Raw genomic sequence first — 14,869 nt, forward strand, 5'->3', positions numbered from 1 at the left:
CACCAACTCCCGGAGTTCACCCAGACTCACATCCATAGAGTCAGTGATGCCATCCAGCCATCTCATCCTCTGTCGTCCCCTTCTCCTCCTGCCCCCAATCTCTCCCAGCATCAGAGTCTTTTCCAATGAGTCAACTCTTCGCATGAGGTGGCCAAAGTACTGGAGTTTCAGCTTTAGCATTATTCCTTCCAAAGAAATCCCAGGGCTGATCTCCTTCAGAATGGACTGGTTGGATCTCCTTGCAGTCCAAGGGACTCTCAAGAATCTTCTCCAACACCACAGTTCAAAAGCATCAATTCTTTGGCACTCAGCCTTCTTCACAGTCCAACTCTCACATCCGTATATGACCACAGGAAAAACCATAGCCTTGACTAGGTGAACCTTTGTTGGCAAAGTAATGTCTCTGCTTTTGAATATGCTGTCTGGGTTGGTCATGACTTTCCTTCCAAGGAGTAAGCGTCTTTTAATTTCATGGCTGCAGTCACCATCTGCAGTGATTTTGGAGCCCAGAAAAATAAAGTCTGACACGGTTTCCACTGTTTCCCCATCTATTTCCAATGAAGTGGTGGGACCGGATGCCATGATCTTCGTTTTCTGAATGTTGAGCTTTAAGCCAACTTTTTCATTCTCCACTTTCACTTTCATCAAGAGGCTTTTGAGTTCCTCTTCACTAATTTCTTAACCCATTGCTGTCTGAATTCTGGCTTCACCACCTGCTTAAAACAACTGGCAAGGGGTCCACTGGCCATCTTGCCAGTTAGGGATAGTTCTCCAATATCCCTTCAATCATCTGCAGGTCTTGAATGTTATCCTTTATATCTCTGTTCTGACTGTGTGACCCTAGTAAAGTCTCAACCTCCTTTCCTTCCCCTCAAAATAGTTGCGTTTTGAAATCCAGTTAGAAAAGCCCCACTAAATTAAATATGTTTGGGACAAACCCCTTAGGGCATGAATCTCCAGTTTCACAGGAGGCCTGAATACTTCTGTTGTTTTGCTTTGGTCTGCTTTGATTTGTATCTGGGACTAAATAAAAACGATAGCAGGCATACCGGGAATTAGATAGCTCCTAGGAGTTTACCCAGCAGCTTAACATGGAGCGTTTCATTTGATCCCCTTAACACCCTGTAGAGTAGGTATCCCTTTTGCAGTTAGAAAAGTGATTGAAAATGCAGGCAGCACGTTATTTGTCCTTGTTGAGAAATTCCCGGTGACGGCACTGGGTCACTAGGTTTTGGAGGTTTCCATTTTCATATAGCACATGCTATGGTTTGGTGGGTGCTCATCTTTCCCCTTTCTGTGGGAGTGTTAGCTTCTTGGGTTGGAGCTGTGAGGAGGGTGGGTGTGATGGGACTGGAGTGGAGACAGAGATGGATTTTCTGTGGAGGCAGAAACTTGCTTCAGCAGCCTTTGATATATGGCCAGTGATTGTCAAGTTTATGAACTTCTGCCTCAAGAACCCATCTGAAATAAACCTTGACAGCCGGAATGTGATGAGTTCAAGTTTTTTCTAGTCTACGCTGGTGTGGTTCACTGTAAGAATAAGTTGTGGAGGGATTCCCTGGTGGTCCAGTGGTTAAGACTCCACGCTTCCACTGCAGGGGGCCCAGGTTTTATCCCTGGTAAAGACCCCACAAGCTGCATGCTTCGGCCAAAAAGTAAAGAATCACTTGTGAAGCAGGTGTGACTTGAAGATGTGTCTTTAGTGTTCAGGAACTTATTTTGGCTCCAGAAAACTATTGATTTATTTTAGCTAAATAGCTGGCTTTTTTTAGTTCAAGAAATATGTCTTGATTTATGGTTATTATTTTTTTTTTTTTGCCAAAAAGTTACTGTAACATAGATTTTCCTTTGGTTCTTTCAAATCTTCTCACAAACTTTTAAAAACAGAAGATCATTTTTTCAGATGAAATGCACACCAAATTGATCTGTGAAGCAGACCAAAGCATTCTTTTATTTATATAAATTCATTTTGAAATTTGAATTTATAACACTTAGAAAATCTGCCAGTAAGAACAGCGAGACCATTTTGATCAGCACACACACACACACATTGCAGTCTTATTTTTGTTGCACATTCTGGTTATTTCTGTGTTAAAAAATTGTGTAGTTTAGAATTAAGCAGCTTGCAATCCAGTAATTTTTCTTGGTTGAACTGATGTATTGGTTTGAAAAAGGAATGGAGGGCTAATACTTACCGTGAAATTCAGACAAGAAAGCCCTTCAGATTCGCAAGTGCTGGAACTGTTGAGCAGTAGTCCATCACTCCACGTGTCAGAGTTGCGCTCTCACTGCATGGCTGTCACCATGCCCACAGCGCGGGAGGGACAGCTGTGCCTGGCACTGCTTGAACGTGGCCCCGTGTGCTGTACGGCGTGTTTACATGTGCTGGTTGGTGTAGATGGGCTGATACAGCCTGATTCAGCCTGTATCATTAGTACCAGTCCTAAGAAGTGCTGGTTCACCCACAGAAATGGCCCGAGTTCCTCAGTCTCCTCCAAAGCCAGTTACCAAGTAGAGGCCCCTGCTAATACTACAGTTTGATACATGACACATTTGAATGTGGACTTGTTTTAAATGCAGTTTTTAGACAAATATCTGTTTATTTGTTTGGCTGTGATGGGTCTTATTTGCGGCAGGCGGGATCTTCCGTCGTGGCGCACAGACTCTCTAGTTGTGATACAAGGGCTCCAGAGCCCATGGGCTCAGTAGTTGGCGACCCAAGGGCTGGCAGCAGAATCTTAGTTCCCTGACTAGGGATCAAACCTGTGTTCCCTGCATTGCAAGGTGTATTCTTTACCACTGGACCACCAGGAAAGTTCCCTTAAAATGCAGTTTTAATGGTCAGCTCTCACTCTGGAGGTAGTGGAGAGGATATGGGAAAGGTGGGTGGAAAGGAGGAAATTAATAGACGATTAAGCAATCAAAACTGCTGTAGTCTCCTGATCATCTCATGGTAGGTTAATGCCAGTGAAGATTCACAAAGGGCCTGCCAGCGCTCACCTTGTCGTAGACTGGTTATGTGAGGAGTGTAGACTCAAGTTCATTGCTGTGCTTGATGTTCCTGCCTTCAGTAAGAGAAGAGGAAGTGGGTTTGGGGTTCCGCATGGAAAAGGGAGAGGAGGAGCCCTGGGGGAGCCTCGGGCCCCTCTCTTCTCATTCTCCACTGGAGTGGTTCAGTTGAGAGTAGGGCTCTCTGCGGGTCTGTAGTTGGGAGGTGCTCTTATTTTGAGTCCTTGCTCTGCTTGGCTCTTAGCTGCACCTTAATCTCTGTTGGTGGCTCATGTGAGATTGAGAGTTGAGGGATCATGTTTGGCTCCTGAAGTCCCTTTGAAAACCCCCAGATATCCATGCGGCAGTTTGACGACAGTTGTTCTGAGTCAGAATATGGCCAGTAGTCTCTGGTGGCTCAAATTACGGTAAAGAATCCACCTGCAATGAGGGAGACCCAGGTTTGAGTCCTGGGTCAGGAACATCCCCTGGAGAAGGGAATGGCTACCTGCTCTAGTATTCTTGCCTGGAGAATTCCATGGACAGAGGAACATGGCGGGCTACAGTCCATGGAGTCTCAAAGAGTTGGACGCAACTGAGCGACTGTCACTAACACACGCAATTCAGACATGGGGCAGATATATTGTTGACGGATAGTCTATAAAGCACCCTAACCTCCCTGAATCTCTTCACTCTACCTGTTCAGTCTAAAATAAATCAGGGACTGTTAATTTGCTTTTAATATGTTTCCAGAATTAAATTTTAAATTATTGCTCCCTTTTTCCTTAGCATAAATAATTGAAAATTAATTGCACAGTAGTATGAATATATACAGTATTCTAAAGCTTTGGGCACTGAGCCAAGTGGGAAATTCCCTGCAATTTTTCTGGCTTATATCATGCATCTGAAGAATGTTGACAAGATGTTTTGAGGAAGTAAATTACTATGACTGTTGAATGTGACCTGGACGGAACTGAGGAGCATAGAACTGAAAATACAGTTGCTGATTTTTTTTTCAAATTCCTTTGTTAGGCATCTGAAGAAGCCTCTCTCAGGGCATTGGAAAGTCTGATGACAGAGTTTTTCCATGACTGTACAACCAATGAAAGGAAACGTGAGATAGGTAAGTGGAGTGTTGAATTGTAAAGAGTCATTTATAACGAACAGACCCCAGAGGGCAGGAAGGAGTTGGTACTCTCGACTGGTCAAGCCTGAATCTTTCCCCTTGAGTTCTGGCTTGTTTTTGCTCCAGTCCTGCTGGTCAGTGACTGGTGGGATCTATAAACCTAGCTGCAATGGATGTAGTCAGCAGAGCCCACTTTAATCCAGAGTGATGGATTTTCTTTCCTTTGGCCATATGTGGAAACCCTTTCTCCTGCTTTGCTCTTGATTTCAGCATTGTTGAACTTTTACAAGAATTCTGTGACTTAATTAAAAAAAAATCTCATAAAAAGCATTAAAACAATCATACTTTTGGTGTGTAGAAGTCTAGCTGAAATCTTACCTAGTGCCCAGAGATCCTTTAACGGGTGTTACCTCCAGTTCTTGCTTTTTCCTTATCGCCACTGTTATTCCTCTCCTTCTGCAACTTTTGTTGAACAAAAGCTTCAAACAACAGAGAGATGTACGTATGATAACTTCAGGTCTTCTGGGAATCTCAGCGCCTTCTAGAACCTCTTTCTAAATTTTATATTCATCTACATGCACGATATTCATTAAAGCATGCTGTACATTAGAAGGGTATTCAAGTGTGAGATCTCTGCTTCAGAGCCATGCTGTACTTTGGTCCTAGAGTAGTCTTTCTCTCTGTGTCTCCAAGTCCTGAACTTGAAGATGAAAACTGTTTTTCCTGATCCAAACCGGCAGGCCTGCCCCTGCATGTCTGGCTGCTCTGCACTGACCTTCATTGCTTTCACTTCCTTGGAGGCCTTTTTCTGTGTCTGCAGGACTCTGTAGAGCCATTTCTCTGGCCCATGTGGCTTCTCTAAGTTATGTTAGCCAGCTCAGTGGTATGGCCGATTTCTGCCTTTGGTCCAAAGCTTGATTAGGGTTAGGATTTTCAGGTGGCCAGTCAGTGAAGCTTTGGCTGCAGCATCCTTTGAGCATCACATCAGCTCCTGGGAGATGCACCTTCTTATCGCTTTTCATTTTAAACGAGGTGGTCTCTTTTGGACCTCCCCTGTATATGCCTTTCTCTTCTAAGGGAGTGTGCTATAGGGAACCAGAGCATTTATCAATGGGGGGTACTGACAGAAGCTGGGCCCAGTGGATGGTCAGGCACCTGGCTCAGAAGACCCCCTTTGCTTGCTCCCCTAGGTTCCCTTATTACTCAGTTGTGTTGATGCAACTCCTGCTCCCAGAGTGAGCCCCTTATTAGTTTTATGCTACCAAAGTACCTTACAGTAAAAACATCATTGGTGATTTTTACCAAAGGAGGTGAAGGATCTTTCCCTTAAATCAATCTGTTATATATTCCAACACAGATTTCTCTGTAGTCCTGTTTTTAGCTTATAATGGACATGTTTTTGTTTTTCTCTTAAATTTCAGTTTGCAGTGCAAATGTTATTCATCTTCAGTGTTCATGCATTAAAAGTGGTATCATTTTAGCATGTTTGTATTCTAATCTGATTTTAAAGTAGTTTTAAATAACCAGATGCTACAAATGTCTAATTTAAATGCTGGCTAAAGGGAATCCGGGGGCTCAGTAACAGGCATGCCTTAGTTCAGTTCTCTTTGTACCTAGTCTCCGTAGCTTTATTTGAGTGTGTGGGCTGGAACCACTTCTTGCTTCTTTTTTGATATCTTACAATAAATTACAGTCTTTCCACGCTAGGTGGGGAAAAGGGGAGAGACCTTTTATTATAGGGGCCCCACCCATCCTCCACCAGAAATGTGTTATTAGTGCTCTAGAGACAGAGCTGATAGCAGGGAGCCTCTGGAGACAGATTGGTCATTTTTAAAAGTGGAGAAGGCTGAAGCATCAATGAGTAGCAGGGATTCACTTGGGCTTAGACTCAGCGGGTTAGTGATAGAGTCTAGAACAGAGCCCAGAGCTCCTCATTTCCAGTCAGAGGTTATTGTCTCTGGTTGGACTTCACCTCTGGGGTACATGGAAGGTTTGCCTGATTATTGTAAGAAGGCACCATACGCTTGCTTCTCTGGGATTTGTAATGAGACTGCCCTGGTGCATTTAGCCTCAGTGGTGGGGCGTTGGCAGAGCAGTGACTGTAGGATCAGGATGGGCTGCTGTGCTCGCTGCTTTTCCAGGGGATTTTGAGAATCTCTCGGGGTCATAGCCTTTGTATTTTTACCCACTTTGTGTTATATTTTATGACACACACAGCATAAAATATGACTTATGGGCAGCATGTCTCGAAGCACGGTGATAGACTCTTAATGGTGCTGTCTGTCCAGCAGCCTCAGGAGGAAGAAAACCATTTCCAAGTGATTTGAGGTAGACAGGGTTCCTGGAAACTCCCATGGTTGCTACTCTTTATTTACCGACTTCCAACTCTTTGGGTGGTGTTTTAAAATAAAACCAACTCACATGAAGGGAGTTAGCCATCTTGAATTCTCTTCCATTTTTTCCAGTCCTGTATTTATAACATTAGTCTTAATTTTTCTTTTCTTATTCTAGCTGTCATTGTGTGTGTGTAATTGTATGTAAGAATAGTGTTGAGTGAGTGGCGTGGATATATCTATCTTAATCTATCTTTCTATCTATCTAGATATATGTGTGTATAGCTGTACCCCAGAGGAAATAAGTTACCAATCAGCCATCATTTATAAGGCAAAAATGATATTCTTACAGTTATCTATCCGCTCACTAGGTTAAGCACTTCAACAGTGAAAGTTTCTCTGCCTAAGAAAGTGTCCATAGCTAGGTTATTTATTGGTATTTTAGACTCAGTGTTCATGGTCACCTTAGGGTCAGAAAAATATTGTATGCTTTGTCCTTTCTATCTTAAAGAGTCAGCTGGATATTGTAGTTTTTTGTTTTTTGTTTTTTTTTTTTGGTGTCATTGCTTTGTGTGGAGAGAGGCATTTAAAAAAATAATAGGACAACCCAGCCTTGTATTAATTTCATGTATTTTCATAGCTTTTTTTGTTGCTGTTTAACTTTTCCAGAGGAACTTCTTAATAACTTTGCTCAGCAAATAGGAGCCTGGAGATTCTGCCTGTATTTTCTCTCCAGCACTAGGAACGACTATGTAATGATGTACAGTTTAACGGTTTTTGAGGTAAGTTGTCAGATACTTCTATACTATTCTGAAGAGTATTTTGTAGTCACATTGCCTTGTCCTTGGCGCTGGACTTCACTTTTGATGTGTACATGGTTGGGGAATAAGCGCAGGGACTTCTTCCCACGTGCTGCCTTTGTCAGGATTCTCTCTCCTTGACTCCAGAAGGTAAGATGGGGTAAGGTTGGGAGGTCTTCTGTCGTAACATATAATTTTCTCTTCCCTGTTATTATTTAAAAGAGATAATGAAAGAAAAGCAGTTTGGGAGGAGGAATGTTACCATTATACCATCCCAACCACAGAAATCTTCATTTATGTCAACTCTCTTCCAATCATTGTCTTCCAGTGCATACTTTTTAAAAAAAATGTAATTATAAGATCACATTGCTCATGCCACGTGCACTCGGCCCCTCCCTCCCTACACTTGCCTTTATGTGATATTCCTGTAAGTGATCATACCTTTACTCACCAAACTGTTCTCCTGCCCCTACGTTACAGTTGTTTCTGCCATTGTTTTTTAACAGAGACAATAGTGTAATCGAAAGTTTTTGTACCTGCCCTTTTTTGTTTCCATTAGATTATGTTGCCAGTTTTCCCAGAAATGAAGTTGTTGTATCATAGAATTTGAATATTTTATTATTGTCATTGCCAAATTGCTCCAAGCCTTTGTTTGAAAGCCGAGTTTCTTGTTTGAGGGAGACAGCTGCTGTGGGATGAAAGTCAGTTTGTTCTGTGTTAGTTGCTAAGTCGTGTCCAACTCTTGCGACCCCATGGAGTGTAGCCTGTCAGGCTCCTCTTTCCGTGGGATTTCCCAGGCAAGAATACTTGAGTAGGTTGCCGTTTCTGGCTCCAGGGGATCTTCCCGACCCAGGGATTGAACTTGCGTCTCCTGCATTGGCAGGTGGATTCTTTCCCACTTAGCCAGCAGTAGATTGTTAACTTAAAAGACGTGTGCTTGTTTTTCAGAACCTGATCAATAAAATGTGGCTTGGGGTCCCATCTCAGGATAAGATGGAAATCCGTAGCTGCCTGCCCAAACTCCTCTTGGCTCACCACAAAACCTTACCTTACTTCATCCGGAATAAGCTCTGCAAAGTGATTGTTGACATTGGCCGTCAAGATTGGCCCATGTTCTACCATGACTTTTTTACTAACATTTTACAGGTAAGGAGATACTTAGGGAAACTTGATCTTGCAAATAATTTGTTTGTAGGAGTGATTCTTTTCTGTTTGGAAGAGGCATTTTAAGACTTTTTTAGACCTGCAGTGGTGAGGGCTCTGTGGGGTTGATTAGCTCATTCCCTTAAGCTTTGTTCTCCAGATGGGTTGTACATTGGTGCAGTGGAGAAGGTGGGGGATGGGGAGCCCCAATTGCTGTGCTAACCTCTCGTGAAATTTTGTCCAGCAAATATTGGAAGCCCTGTTGGGTGCCGCTCTAGGTGTTGGGTGCCAGGATGAAGTTATAGTTTAGTGGGAAGATTGCTGTGCAAGTAATAATTACCCCACAATATGTAACGACAGCAGTGGAGTATGCAGAGTGTGGTGGTGACACGGCATTTAGACTCATGGAGCTGAGTGTTGAGTTTCCAGTGTTGCTGGTGATGCGAGGTGGTGAAGTGGTAGAATTAGAGGCTGGGCTGATGGGCAGGGCCAGGGCAGGAAGGGCCTTGCTCTCGCAGAGGGCATCGGTGTTTGATTCACAGTCCTTTCTTGAGGACTGAGGAAAAGTTTGGAAAAGGGAGACAATGTGGTCACAGTTTTATGCTGGAGTGACGGTTCTAGCAACAGTGTGAACTCTGGGTGGCAGAAGGGCGAGGTAGTAATGGAGGCTAGGAAGGCTGCTGCTGGAGACATCGAGTGAACTGAGGGGCCTCAGCCGAGCTGGGGCTTGCCTGGTGAACCTTGGTGGGGAGCGGAGGAGGCGGAATCACGAGGCTTTGGGCAGGGACTGGGTTGTGAGGATGTGGGGAGGAGGAAGCTAGACTGCCTTCCAGGTTTCTGGCTCAGATGGTAGATTTTCCAGGCCAGGGATGGAGGAGGAGGAAATGGGTTTTGGTAGAAGATGGTGTGTTCAGTTTCGCAGAGAATACATTTAAGATTTGTATGTTGCTTCTGCGTCCATCAGGTGAGACATTAGGAAATGTGGATCTGGGTTCAGGATTTGGAAATCATCAGGGAATAGATGGGCCCTAAAAGCCAAGGGGGAGATGCTTTCATTCTTTGACTCCTGTGATAAAGTTGGAAGTGTTTTTATATTATTGAGGCAGTCTTGGGTGTGCAGAAAATGGGTATCATGTACAGATTATAGCAATAACAGTCTTTGAAAATTGGTTATAGTCTCAGTGACTACAGGTTCAGAATTTTCCTGAACAGTAGCACTTTCTAATGTTTGACTGCTTCTCCCTACAAACCATTTGAATGATACAGCAATTAAAAAAAACAGCAGCAGCATCCATCTTGCTTTTCTCAGATTGCCTCTCAAAGTGGCACAGCAGTTCTTCACTCAGTACTATTTTGTTTTGTATGGTGATTCATGTGTCTAGAGATTTATTGCATTGATATTGTAAAGAAAATTCATGCATCGGTTAAAATTTTTTTTCTGAGATTAGCATTTAACGTTTTATTTTTGGTCTTTGTTGCTGCATGTAGGCTTTCTCTGGTTGCAGTGAGTGAGGCCTTCTCTCTAGGTGACGATGTGTGGGCTCCTCATTGCCGTGGCTTCTCTTATTACCGAGCACGGGCTCTAGGCTGTTTGGGCTTCTGTAGTTGTGGCACATGGGCTTAGTTGCCCCACAGCATGTGGGAATCTTCCCGAAACAGGAATCGAACCTGTGTCCTCTGTGTTGGCAGGCAGATTATTAACCACTGGACCACTAGGAACATCCAGATGCATGCATTTAGTAAACTGTTTTCTGAATACCAGCCACGTATCAATACGAATAACTAAGCACGTCATGGGGGGATATGCTGCTGCTGCTGCTGCTAAGTCGATTCAGTCGTGTCCGACTCTGTGCGACCCCAGAGATGGCAGCCCACCAGGCTCCCCCATCCCTGGGATTCTCCAGGCAAGAACACTGGAGTGGGTTGCCATTTCCTTCTCCAATGCATGAAAGGGAAGTCGTTCAGTCATGTCCGACTCTTAGTGACCCCATGGACTGCAGCCTACCAGGCTCCTCCATCCATGGGATTTTCCAGGCAAGAGTACTGGAGTGGGGTGCCATTGCCTTCTCCTATGGGGGGATATAGTAGTGAACAAATAGCCACCTTCATGGAGTTTATAATCCCAAGGGGGAAGTGTCAGTAAGCAATAAGCAAATAATAAGCAAATAACTTCTTTCAGGTAGTTAATAAAAGTATTGTGCACAAACTAAATATCAGGTGAAGAGGAGGAAATATCAGGGGTATTATTTAGAGGGATAATCCTGAAAGCCGTTTCTGTGAAGCAGACATCTGAGCAGAAACCTGAGTGGAGGTGATGGAGGGAGTCATGTAGGCATCCAGGGAACAGGAACAGCGTTGTAGGCAGAGGGAATAACCGTGCAAAAGACCTGAGGAGGGCAGCAGGCAGGAGCCTGGAGTTGGGGCTTAAGAGGCGAGAGGCTTGCTGGCTCTCTGACACACTTGCCTTCTCTCCAAGTTGGAAAGAACTTGTGGTTACTCTCCATGTTCTCTAAGAGGGAGCCGGGAAGTCCACGGAGATGGAAAGGACCCGGAAGAGGGGGTCTGAGTGGTTGCCTTTGTGGGTTGGTCAGTGGTGTGTCTTGTGTGAAGCAGCAATGGAACGTGAGGCAGACAGAGAGCCGAGTCTTGTCGGCAGCAATGAGGATGACCCCTGGCGCGAGACAGTGCCTGCGGGATCATTTCCTTTGATGAAGAACAGACATTACCTGTCTGCCCATGAGATTTAATTAATGATTGTAAATGAGAATTTGGAAGAGCCCTTTTAGGTCAGGTGCTCATGGAGATTCCAAAAGGGTAGCTGTCTTCCTCTCTTCCCCACTACCTCCCTCTGCCCACCCTTCATAAATGACTCCTTTCACCTTTTGCAGTCCTCATGGCTTCGAAACACCCCTTTGTGGAAGGGACACTGAACCAGGAGGTGGTGATTTTTGTTCCAAATTACCTTGACTTTAGCAACTCCTGCCACTTTTGTGAGACTCCATTTCTTTCCTTGTGAAATGTGAGAATTGGACTAAGTGATCTTTAAAATTCTTTCCAGTTGTCTTATTCACTGCTTATCCTTGCATGACAACCAGTCAGAGGCATGAAAGCCATGTCAAAAACCATTGGTGCTCCATTGCTGACATTTCTGATAATGATGATAAATTTCTTCAGGTATGAGTAAACAAGATCAAACTGGTTCTGGAATCAACTTCACCATTATACCATCTTCTGATTAAACCATCTGAAAGATTGTTTTTTTTGCCTTAGTATCCACAGGGGTCCTGAAACCAGCCCCCTGAGGATACCAAGGAACAACTGTCCTTAGCTGGTTTACCATTAGTTAGCCTTCTTTGTGCCTTAATTAGCCAGACACTCTGCTCAGAGCTGACTTTTTCCTGGCAGTTGATCCAGTCCCCCGTGACAACTCCCCTCGGGCTGATCATGTTGAAGACAACTTCGGAAGAGTTGGCTTGTCCCCGTGAGGACCTCAGCGTGGCTCGGAAGGAGGAGCTGCGGAAGCTCCTGCTGGACCAGGTGCAGACGGTGCTCGGGCTGCTGACAGGTGAGTGGCTGGGTGGCGCCAGGAGGCAGAGTTCTGCCTGCAGACGCCCGAGTGTGGCCCTGGAACTCAGAGTTCTTGAGCTTTAGCTATTACCGAGACGGAGCGTGAAGACAGAAAGAATGTGATGCCGTAGTCCCAGCACCCAGCCCAGTGTCTGGCACATGGGAGGAACTAAAAAAAAATGTTTGTAATTTATTTTCCTTTTAAAGTCTCCCGTTACTTGAACCTGATGATAGCTGTGATTAATGAGATACAGACCGGGTCATGGGAAGGTGACTGAAATACTGATGACTGCATTAAAAGTAAGGCAGGTGGCAGGCACTTTATTTAAGACAATTTGAATTTAAATCACTAGAAGTTGGAGGAGGAAGATGTGAACGTTTCAAATACGGAGCAGGGAAGTGAGCCCAGGTGTGGAGTTGGAGCTCAGTGCGCCAGGTTGGAGCTGTATATGGCGTTTGTTTTGTCATCTGGTCTGTTGTACTAGAGCCTTGTGATGATGAGCGAAGAGTAACAACAAATAGAAAGCAAACTGCAGAATGAGAGAGGACGGCAAGGAAGAGAGTGGAGCCCCGGTGTCATGAGGGCAGCAGGGTGAAGGCCATGCCTACTGAGCTACTGGTGGACCTGCGGGTTCCGAGACACCTGTGGCTCTGGGCTGTGCCAGGCGGTGAGGCCAAGCCACGCTGCTGGAGAAAATAGTGTAGGGAAGGGAAGGGTTTTATTTCTAGCTCTTTGACCCAGGCTGCTTCTTGGAACTTTATTTTTTTTGGCATGTGTTAACAGAAGTGGTTAGCATGTGGTGGGCACTTAAAATTGGTTGTCAGAGTGCTTGATTAAAAACTAAACTTGTCACTCCCCCCGCCCCCTGCCCCCTCATCCTTCCCCAAATCTCTAGGAGGAAACCCAGACCTCAGAGCATTTATTCATTGAAGGATATTTATTGACACCCGCAATTAGATGTTAACTTTCTAAAGTTAGGGACCATGTCTGATATCTGTGTCCTACTTGTGTGGACATTGACGTTTTTGAATCAAGATGTCATTCACGTATCATAAAATCTACCATTTTAAAGTGTAACAGCTCAGTGATTTTTAACAGACTCACAAGGCTGCACTACTAGCGCGCTGTCTAGAATGTTTTTGTCACCCCCGACCCTGTTACCTCTCAGTGGATTTTCCTATTTAGACTTTTCACAAAAATGGAATCAGAATACATGATCTTTTATGTCTGGCTTCTTTTACTTAGCATGATACGTTCAAAGTTTTCCACGTTGTAATATTAAATGTTTTGAGAACAAAATGTTTTCGAAAGCTTTTATGATCTTATTATGTACCAGGTTCTGTAAGGAGATACAAAGAGTGCTGAAACATAGTCCCTGCCCTCTTGTAGTGTGTGCGCTACTAGCGGAGAAAGATAATGCGTTAAGAGTAAGAGTTATGGTAGTCATGTTTCATGTGCAGGCAAAACTGAGCAGGGAAGACTTCCTGGAGGAGGTGACAGCTGAGTGAAATTCTGACAGATAGGTAGCAGTTAGTCTGGTGAAAGGTCAGGTTGGATTGGAAGGCGGAGAGCAGGTCAGAGATTGAGAAGGAGGTCACATGATGAAGGAACAACTAACAGTGCAGCGTGGTGAAGCCTGTACGTGGGGTGCAGGTGAGGCCAGATTTGGAGAGCAAAGGCCTATGCCGAGATTGCGTGGGATGGCACTTACGTCTGGTGAGGAACTTGAGAAGATTGGTGGCCGCTTTGTGGGAGAAAATACATTGAGTTTGGAATATCCAGTGGTGGTGTTCAGAAAAAGCAGCTGGAGAGAGGGACAGATTTTTAAATACTGATGTTGGATCAGAGATATCAATACATCATTTTTCTAAATCTGACTTTTATATGTTGAGTTTTATTTCTCTGTTCAACTCAGTGTCTCCTTTCCTGGCAGGTATCTTGGAGACTGTCTGGGACAAACACAGCGTGACTGCTGCCACCCCACCACCATCCCCGACCTCAGGAGAAAGCGGTATGGTCTGCAGCACACACGTGTTCCTCTTTTTAACTGCGTTTGGGGGTCTCAACAGGGTAACAAATGCTTATCTGTGCCATATACAGATGTAGATTCTTCCTTAATCTATTTTTGGCCTCTCTGCCCTTGTCCTCTGAGTAGCTGTCTTTCTTACTTCTTAGTTCCTTATAAGTACTTTCTAATATAATATTCTGAACAACATAGTTTGTTTTTCCTTGCCCATCAGGGAGATGGGACCTTCAGACTATGACTGCTGTCCCTCCTGGCCTTTTCTTTTTCCTTTTTCTTAAATTCCTTGGCTGTGTGGTTCCTGCTGAGGTTGGTATGAACCTGTGGGCATGACAGGTCTGCTCTGCAGGCCTGCAGGGGTCAGGTCATAGGAAGTGGGTGGCAGCCTGAAGGAGCTGGCATGAGCCTGTAAAGTGTTTTCTTCTCCATGGGCTCAGGGAAAAGTCATGTTGGTCTGGATGGATTGGGGTCCAGCATGTAGAGATCAGCACACCTTACTTCAGTTCAGATTCATTTGATACAGTGTGGATGTATTTACAGTGCCCATTGAATAGTTTATTGGTGGCTTAGTATTGTCCCTAGTATTAATATCTGTTTCGAAAGTCAGAGTGCATTTCACCTAAAAATGGCTCCTTTCAAGGATGGATGGAAAGAGGAAATTGTGTCTGAGCAGGAACTTTTAGTTTCTAAACGGCTTCTGTTTACACCAAGTGATCACAAATGCTTTTCAAGTAGAGTACATCCTGTGAAGTGCGCACACTTCTTCCTCTACTGTAAAGGTTGATGTGGCTAATGAGAAATGTTTCCTCATCTTTCTCTTCTACCTCAAGGAAATAGGCTGTTGAAATTGGACAGCTCTAAGCTCTAGTGGTTTCATGTAGCCTGTTG

At 44.4% G+C, this 14,869-nt stretch overlaps 1 protein-coding gene across 3 annotated transcripts in view; it reads left to right on the forward strand.

Moving 5' to 3' along the window:
- Positions 1-14,869, forward strand: part of XPO6 (exportin 6) — a 106,957-nt gene that overhangs the window by 32,513 nt on the left and 59,575 nt on the right. For 2 of the 3 annotated variants that reach the window (XM_005894511.3, XM_070362885.1), the window contains exons 2-6: positions 4,021-4,111; positions 7,117-7,229; positions 8,196-8,393; positions 11,796-11,955; positions 13,892-13,969. In XM_005894511.3, coding sequence (XP_005894573.1) covers positions 4,021-4,111; positions 7,117-7,229; positions 8,196-8,393; positions 11,796-11,955; positions 13,892-13,969 — 640 coding nt within the window. The remainder of the gene's footprint in view (positions 1-4,020; positions 4,112-7,116; positions 7,230-8,195; positions 8,394-11,795; positions 11,956-13,891; positions 13,970-14,869) is intronic. The other variant, XM_070362886.1, reaches the window with a different exon arrangement.

This window comes from Bos mutus, chromosome 25, assembly GCF_027580195.1.
Source record: "Bos mutus isolate GX-2022 chromosome 25, NWIPB_WYAK_1.1, whole genome shotgun sequence".
NCBI lineage: Eukaryota > Metazoa > Chordata > Mammalia > Artiodactyla > Bovidae > Bos > Bos mutus.